Source organism: Tupaia chinensis, unplaced genomic scaffold, assembly GCF_000334495.1.
Source record: "Tupaia chinensis unplaced genomic scaffold, TupChi_1.0 Scaffold000098_2, whole genome shotgun sequence".
In the NCBI taxonomy this organism is placed as follows: Eukaryota; Metazoa; Chordata; class Mammalia; order Scandentia; family Tupaiidae; genus Tupaia; species Tupaia belangeri.
The window spans coordinates 1,491,392-1,500,509 of record NW_006159561.1 but is presented as its reverse complement, the minus strand read 5'-3'; the positions used below and the strand labels follow the sequence as shown (position 1 = coordinate 1,500,509).

Sequence of the window (9,118 nt, the reverse complement as noted above, 5' to 3'; positions counted from 1 at the left end):
GGCTTACTAAACCAAGAGCATGACATATAAACTATAGCTAACTGAAATTAAATTTGACTAATAAAGAGGAAAATGTAAAGCTTTTTATATATTTCAATTTAATTTTAATAAAATCAACTTGGTGAGATATGAAAAAAATTTATACAACAGAAGTCCAGTATTAAATAAAAAATTACCGAATCAATCCTGTGAACCACATTGTACCCTTTCAATGATTTATCCCATGAGGCTCTGGTTCCAGGTTGGTACAGGAAATCAGATAGTTTAGCTGATGTTTCTGGAATTATCCCTTCAACACGGTAACTAATTAACAAAATAAAGAAATTCAAAACTTAAGTTTAGTAACTGAAAATATAGTACTATTAAAGTACAAAGGCAGGCTAAGTAACCAAATAACAGTGAAAAAGATGTGAAAGTAATATTAGCAGTTCAGTAAACTAATATTTGATCAGAAATAGCAGTTTATTTAAATACATACTGCAATAATTAATAAATAAGCTTTTAAAATTAATTTTCCTACAGATTTCTTTATGTTTCTATAATTGTCTTTGTAAAAGGTCTGCTTTTATTTATTCTAAAATTTATTAAAACAATTGCTGTATTTGTAATAAGCCAATAGTAACAGATAAGTTTGTGTGGTTATGCAGTGTTTTCTGGCTCTAATTATTAAAAAAGTAATATGGTATAGGATGGGGTCAGTAAACTTTTTGGTAGAGGTCCAGATGACAAATAAGTTAGGCTTTGTAGACCACATGGTCTTTCTTGTAACTAATCAGCTATTCAGCTCTACTGGTGTAGTAGTAAACATATACAGATGAAATGTATGAATGGGCATAAATGTGTTACAATTAAACTTTATAGAGACTGACCTTTGAATTTCATTTATTATTAGCTTCAGGAAATATTCTTATTTTTATTTTGTTTCATCCATTTATTTTTTATAATTTTGTTCTAAAAATTTATTTTATTTATTACTATCATTATTATTACTTTAATTTCTTAAAGGACATGTGCACTCACCAGAGAGAGACATAAAGACAAAGAGAAAGAGAAAGCGAGAAAGCAAACCACCAGGTGCAGGACTCAAACCATGGTTGACCATGTGGGAGTCCAGCCACCAAGGCACCTGCTGGCCTCTATTCCATCCATTTAAAGATGTTAAAAATCATTCTTAGTTCTAAGGTTGTACAGAAATAGACAACAGGCCAAATAGTTTACCAATATTGGGCCTAGAGGAACTAGTATAGTCCTGAACTAGTGTGCATGCTAGCTTAGATCAATAACTTTGTCAAGTAACTAACCTTTGTCTGCATCTGCTTATCCATCAGTGAGAAAAAACAATGCATACTGTATTAAAATCCAATATTAGTGGGCCAGCAGGTGGTGTGGTGGGTAAGGCGTTAGACTTGTACATGGTTGACAACAGTTCAAGTGGTCAGTGGCTTGTATTTCATGCTGGGCATATGTGCATGCATGCCCAAAATCCTGAGAGGAAAAGGGAGAAGGGATCATCCCCCTGGGGGATGATTTCTCATTTTCTCTCTCTCTCTATCTCTCCAGCAAGCCCATGTGCCCTATGGTGAAAACTTAAAAAAACAGTTCTCTATTAGCAGAAGATTGTTAAATAAAAATGAAATCTTAATAATATGGCTCATATTACTTCTCTATCAGTCACTCTTTACAGAAAAGAAGAAAAGTTTAAGTAAAAAATTTACATGTCTTAAAAGTTAAAATTTCTTTAGGATGTAAGAAAAAAGCAAATGCTATCATTACAAAAAATTGTTGTCAAGTTTGTGAAAAACTTTTCATCTGAATTTTTGTTCTTATGATTTGGTAAATAAAGAATTCATTAGACTATTTCTTTATATGTTACTTTTTATGAAAGCTCAGTTAGTTCCTAATTTTCTGAGATATTCTCAAATGTCCTCAGCATAAGGTTTTCTTCCTTTGCATCTACAGAGGGTTTTTAAAAATTTTTTACTTTTATTTTTTTTAGAGGTTTTTGCTATAGGGTGCGTGCACTTGCCAGGAAGACAGAGAGACAGAAAGTGAGAAATCACCCCCTGCGGGGGATGGCCATGCCACAATTCTTTCTCCTCCATTCTCCTCTCGGCATCTTGGGCACGCATGCACACATGCCCGATGTGAATTTAAGCCACTGGGTCCGGGACTACATAGGAGTCCAGCGACATAGTCATTACGCTAACTGCTGGTCCCCATCTACAGAGGTTTTAAGAGCTAATTAATTGGCAATGTAAAAGACAGTGAGAAAATAACCTAAATAATAATCAGGTGCTGCAAAAATGAAGAAGAAAATGAAAACAGTAAGAAATTAAATACAAGGGGCCAGCAGGTGAAATGGTGGTTAAGGGGCTGGACTCCCACATGACCGACCGTGGTTCTAATCTCGGACCTGGCAGCTTACTTTCTCACTTTACCTCTCTCCCTCTGTCTCTCTCTGGTGAGCACATGTACTCTATAACAAATTTAAATAAATAAATAATAAATAATCTTTAAAAAATTTACATTTAATCACATATATTTTGACGGTATATAACATTTCTTTTTCCAGCATGAGTACTGTGCACATTAGTCAAGACAAAGACATTACTATATACATTATCATCAGCAAATAGCTTCTCATTTTTTTGTCAATTAAATCTACTTTCACTTTTTAAAAATAAATAATTCTTAAAAAAGTTTAAATACAAGGCCAGTGGGTGATATGGTGGTTAAGGCACTACATCTCACATGGCCAAGTGTGTGGTTTGAGTCCTGGACCCAGTGGCTTGAGAAACATGTTGGGCACATGTGCATGTGTGCCCAAAATCTCAGGAAGAGAGTAGAGGAGAAGGGATTGTGGCATGGCCCTCTACCTGGGGGGCATGATTTCTCACTTTCTCCTTCTCTGTCTGTTTCTCTCTAGAGAATGCACATGCAGAATGGTGTGGTAAACAGTGGCGGAGTGTGTGTATTTGGGAGCTTTGGCCAGCTGACTAGAAAGATCATGTCAAGGAGACAGTGAGGATACGATCTTGGGAACAAAACTGAGATAAGCCTTGAAAATATTTGGGGAAAGAGCATGCTAGGCAAAGGATGAACAATTGAAAAGGCTCTGAGGTCAGCGTGACTTCAGCACACTCAAGCAATAGAATTCTGTATGGTTGTAACAGGGAGGAGGATGCGGTAATAGAAATAAAGTCAAGGAGGAAGGCAGGGCAGTGACTTGTGTCATGATAAAACGTTTGGATTTCGCTTTATACTCAGTGAGAAACTTTTAGAAGACTTAAGCAGGGCAGAGACAAATATGAATTACATTTCAGAAATCTATTTTGGTGATCATGTGAAGAATGGGATATAGTTGAGCAGGAGTAGACACAAGGAAATCCTATGGAAATTACTGAAATAATGCAGTGAGAGACAATGGTGTCTAGCACTAGGATGGTAGCAGGGAGAAAATGAAAACTAAGTTCTTCTCTTTGTATGTATCTGGTAAGTTAGAACTTCCATGGGAATCCAGCTAAGGTTTTACTAGCATGTCATTGGTCAAAAATGTTTAGAAAAAAACTAAATCAAAATCAGAGAAGTTCCTAGGTTTCTTTATTTTAGGACTTCTCTAAACATGAGTGAATCTTCAAGAACAAAATATTGCATGAGATGTCATGAAAACTCATTTGACAAAATAGAACTCATTTTTTTCTTACAGGGCATTGTGAGGGATGACACTGTTCCCAGACACTAGTCTAGTGAACTGCCTTGGACCATACTATTGTATATATCATTGTATATATCCCCAAAGTGTGTACTCTTTAGTGTAGTTGCTGATTCTAAATTCATATGCATATGTTTTTTGCTTTGATGATTTATAATTCTTCTTTAAAATAATTTTTAAATGTAACTTTATTTATTACTATTATTATTATTATTATTATTATTATTATTATTAATTTGACCAGCAAGAGATGGAGAAAGAGAGGGAAAGTGAGAAAGCAAGGTGCCAGGTTTGGGACTTGAACTGCGGTTGGCCACATGGAATTCTAGAGCTTTTAACCACCACGCCAACTGCCAGCCCCTACAATTAAAAAAAAAAACCAGAGCTTTACACAGCCCCATTTGATAGCAATCACACTCCTCACTCCAAGCTGGGGAAATAAACTTTCAAATGAAGTAGACCAGCCTGATCAACATGCTCAACTTCGTTTCCCTTATAAGAACCTAAATATCAGCCATAGCTGATTTAAAATAGTATTTATTTATATATATTGACAGATATAAGCTACTGAAATTATACTCTCCTTCTGTATGGAAAATTCCTTCCAAAGTATGGAAAATTTAGAAGAATCAATGAGTTGTACTTGATAAAACACGCATGGAAAAATGAATCTTAGTACTTTTAATCAATCCTAATTTCAAAGCTGTGTTTGGTATCTACTGGACTATAGCTCAACTATAAAAAATTAAAAGAGAGTCTGCCCAAATCAGTGTCCAGCAGGCAGCCTTTAAAGTGGCACCCAATAATCCCCACTTCCTGGAACTGATTTTCTGTGTAATCCTCTCCCTTGGAGTCAGGGCTGGGAATAGTAATTTCCTTCTAATAGACAGAATATTGCAAAGACTTTTTACCAGTTTCAATAAAACTTTAAGGTGCCCCAAAGCTACATTACCCTAAAGTTTATTTCTCTAGTAGGTCTGGGCTTTATCTTACCTACTCCCTCTCCGTTTATTTTTGAAAGTTCTACTACTAAAATAATTGATTAGTTAGGTAACAAGGTAGGGGTTATTTTCCCAATAATTATTAAAATGTATGGGAGAAAACATAACAGCAAATTGGATTGATATATAAGATAGGTACATTTCCTTTTTCCTTTTCTTTTTTTACAGAGAGATTTTTGCTATAAGGCATGTGTGCTTGCTGGAGAGACAGAGAGAAAGAAAGCAAGAAATCATTCCTCATGGGGAAGGGCCATACCACAACCCCTTTTCCTCTATTCTCCTTGGAATCTTGGTCATACATACACATGTGCCTAGTATGAGATATTTTTTGTGGTAGGGAGGTTTTTGCTATAGGGCACGTGTGCTTGCCAGAAAGACAGAAAGTGAGAAATCACCTCCCAGTGGGGATGGCCACACCACAATACCTTCTCTTCCATTCTCCTCTCGGGATCTTTGGCATGCTTGCACATTCACTCAGTGAGCGTTTAAGTCACTGGGTCTGGGACTCAAACCATGGTCAACTACATGGGAGTCCAGCGACATAGCCATTACACCAACTGCTGGTCCCCCTGCATGAGTTTTAAGCTGCTGGGTCTGAGACTCAAACCATGGTTGACTACACGGGAGTCCAGCGATGTAATCATTATACCATGTGCTGGTCCCAGTAGGCACATTTTCATTAGGTGAAGAAAAAGCAAGAGCAACAGAATGAGCTAGCTGAAATTAAATCTAGTCTTCTCAAAAACATATGATCATCTGATTGTATTAAGGTAATATCATGAATAATAACTAAATTACTCTAAAATATAAAGGTAAATAATGCCAGCACACCTCCCTTAGTGTACTTGTATTTGTCATAATAGGATCATAAAAAAAAAATTCTTAAAACAGCTTACAGAAAAAAATGGCATACAAACAGCAAGAGAAATAAAATGAGGAAATAAACTTTACTTTTCAGTGGCTTTAGTGCAAAGTGAGGGGTTTTTAAAGACCATAAAACACTACTGTTAGGGGACTGGCAGGTGGTATGGTGGTTAAGGTGCTAGACATTCCCACATGGCCAACTACAGTTCAAGTCCTGGACCTGGTGGCTTGTTTTCTCACTCTGTCTCTCTATGTCTTGCTCTGGTCATGTTAAAAATTAAATGAATGAATAAATAAAATTAAATAAATAATTCTTTTAAAAATTTATTCATTTATTTATTTTAATGTGACCAGAGAAAGACGAGAGAGAGAGAGAGAGAGAGAGAGAGAGAGAGAGAGAAAGCTCCAGGACTCGAACCGCGGTTGGCCACATGGGAGTGCCCAGCACCTTAACCACTATCCCACCTGCTGGTTCCAAAATAAGTAATTCTTAAAAAAATCCCACTACTGTTAGCAAGAAAATGCCAATTTGCTTTTATAGTAAATATATTTAATTATTCACTAGAAAGAGTATTTTTTCCTGAATTCAAGTTTTAAAATAATTAGATGGTATATACTAGGGTGTTGGAAAAGTCATGATGCATTTTGCATAGGAAGACATAGAAAAGCACATCATGACTTTTTCAACAACACAGTAATTGCTTGATTTTATTAATATCACACTTCAGCCAAGTGACTTAATAATTTCTATTTCCTGGTTACTATCAAATAATTTGTTACAGTTAATGATGTAGCATCAAATTCCAAATACATCAATGCCATTGAATTGAAAACAATGATTGTAAATAGGAAATATTACTCACAGATTCCCATGAAATTTTCTAGAAGGCTTGCTGGAGACAGTTATCTTTTTCTCAAAGGGGAATAAAAATCCACAAATAAGTTAGCTGTCAGATACAGAAAAAATGACAATAGAAAAAGTAAAAATACATATTTTATCATTTGTAAAATGATAAAATTATTTAAAAAATGTCTTTACAATGAATTGTCTCGCATTAAAAAACAAACTCTTGAAACATATTTAACTTGTTTTCTTACTGAAATTTTAATCACTTTCCAGCCTGATAAATCTTGACTATAATCTAAAAGTTCTTGGGCAGTTCGTTGGGCAATTACTTTGTAGTCCATCAATCTGCAAAGTTTTAAAAATAAGTGATTGGTAAGAATGTAATAAAATGCTGTGTTACATTAAAAATTATTTAATTTTATTTATTATTATTATTTTAAAATTTGCTATAGGGCACAAAAGTCAAGTGAGAGAAAGAGAGAGAGAGAGAGACAAAGAGAGAGAGAGAGAGAGAAAGAGATGAGGAAAGTGAGGAAGCAAGCCTCCAGGTCTAGGACTCAACCACAGTAAGCCCTGTGGGAATCCAGTGCCTCGACCACCCTGCCACCCCCTGGGCATGCCATGTGACATTTTAATACTATATCTACAGTGCCTGACATGTAGCAATGGATAACAACTACTTTCTCTTTATTTAGTCTTTCAAATGAGGAAATGTGGAATAACAGAAAAAGACTTTGAATACAATGAAACATGGGTCAAATACTGTTTTTGCCACTTATTGATTATGTGAAGCATTTTGCAGAATATCGTTTTTCCATTTTCTTTAAAAGAAATTGGAATAATACCTGCCCTGTAGAATTAGTGTATTAAATGAGATAATGCACTAAAATGTCCTACCTCAGTGCTTGGCATATAACAGTCATTCAACAAATAATTTTTATCTCCAGCAGCTTGTTCATGCCTCCTTTCTCTTGTAAAGCATCGCAATCTGTTATGTTCTTGGGACTTAATCTTTTAAAGTGGCAGTAGCACCACATTTCTTGACCCCTGGTTTCTTCTTTAAACCTAGGTCCTACTGGTCTCCTTCTTGTCCACTTGTCTCTAACCATAATGATGTCCTGGCCATTCCTCAAATACAACCAAGCAAGTTCTGACCACAGGACCCTTGTACTTGTTGTTTTCTCTGGTTGGAACACTGGGCTTGTTCTATCGGCAACCAACTTGATATCGATCGAGAAATTTCATATGATTGAACACACCACTAGCTATCAACTCCTGCAGGAACTGTCTTCTCATTTTTTTTTTTTGGAGAGATTTTCACCATAGGGCGCGTGCACTCGCCAGACAGACAGAGAGAGACATAGAGACAGAAAGTGAGAAATCACCCCCCAGGGGGGATGGTCACGCCGCAACCCTTCTCCTCCATTCTCCGCTCGGGATCTTGGGCATGCACACACACGTGCCCGGCGTGAGTTCTAAGCCACCGGTCCGGGACCAACCGCGGTTGACTATGTGGGAGTCCAGCGACATAGCAACTATTGTTAACTGCTGGTTCCCCTGTCTTCTCATTTTCGAATCACTAACACTTATTGTCCCAGTAGACTTGTTTAACCTAACCACTAAATTGAATTTTACAGTTTCTGAACTTTTTCATTTGCTGAGAAAAGAGAAGGTAAATGTTTAATAGGCCTAGAAAGGGTGACAAGAAGCGCAAGCAAACAAGACCACAGTTTTCTTTTTTAAACTTTTAAAAATTAATTAATTTATTTATCTTAATTGACCGGAGAGGGACAGAGTGAGAGAGAGAGAGGAAAAGTGAGAAAGCAAAGCTGCCAAGTCCTGGACTCAAACCACAGTCGGCCACGTGGGAGTCCATCTCCGCCAACCACCATGCCACCTGCCGGCCCCGTGGACCACAGTTTTCTTACCTGGTGGTGTAACACTGGGTGAGCTGGAACATATTCAGGGGGAGTAATGGTCAAGGATCTCTTCACCCATAGGGCCAGTGGAAAATAAATAAACCAACATTGAGATGCCATTGTTTTCTGACACACCACTTGGTTGCAACTGGAGTCTTCGCACTTCATATCCTGTCCCAGCCTCGTAGACAGGTTCACTCATGTTGTTAGTGGGTCTTTACATCTGTTTGTATACTCTCCCTCTTTCTGGGCTGCCTGACTGGGTCCCCAATCCGTGCCGGGTCATTGTCATTCTTCCCTGGGAATCAAGGTCCCCAAGGAGTCCGTTAAATCCCGTCCCTGGCCAAATCCCCTTCTGCAGTCCAGCACCTGCCCTGAGTGTGAGGGGCGGGCTCGGGGCGGGATGGAGAAGGCACTGAACCGGAGGGCCACGAAGTGAAGGGAGGACCCGCCCCCGGGCTGAGATCTCCGGAAGGGAAGCTCTGAAAGTCGGGAGGTGGGGCTCACAGGGAGGAACTGGGACTGTGGGGCTGGGTGTCAGCGACCCCAAGTTTCCTTCGCCGGGGCCCCTCCCTCAGCCCCGGGGAGGCGACCGACAGACGGCCACTATGCGCCTGCGCAGATCAGTGGAGACTAGTGGGGACGAAGGGAGGGCGAGGGACTCCGCGGCGTGGACGCAGCCCAGAACCAACCGCCCACCGGCCCAGAAAGCAGAGGAGGCAGAAAGCACACCTCCCAGCGCGGCCGCGCCCCAACGCTCCGCGGAGCCCACCTG

At 38.5% G+C, this 9,118-nt stretch overlaps 1 protein-coding gene and 1 pseudogene across 5 annotated transcripts in view; both read right to left on the bottom strand.

Moving 5' to 3' along the window:
• STARD6 (StAR related lipid transfer domain containing 6) overlaps window positions 1–9,118 on the bottom strand; it is a 22,562-nt gene extending 13,444 nt beyond the window's left edge. For 2 of the 5 annotated variants that reach the window (XM_006143440.1, XM_006143444.3), the window contains exons 1-4: window positions 9,076–9,118; window positions 8,353–8,641; window positions 6,441–6,490; window positions 177–303 (exon numbers count right to left, since the gene is read on the bottom strand). In XM_006143440.1, coding sequence (XP_006143502.1) covers window positions 177–303; window positions 6,441–6,490; window positions 8,353–8,511 — 336 coding nt within the window. In that variant the 5' untranslated portion in view covers window positions 8,512–8,641; window positions 9,076–9,118. Of the gene's footprint in view, window positions 1–176; window positions 304–6,440; window positions 6,491–6,675; window positions 6,770–8,352; window positions 8,642–9,075 lie in introns of those variants that run through there. The other 3 variants (XM_006143442.1, XM_014585890.2, XM_006143443.3) reach the window with 3 other exon arrangements.
• The window catches only part of LOC106734354 (60S ribosomal protein L31 pseudogene), a 67,081-nt pseudogene continuing 66,880 nt past the window's right edge, over window positions 8,918–9,118 (bottom strand).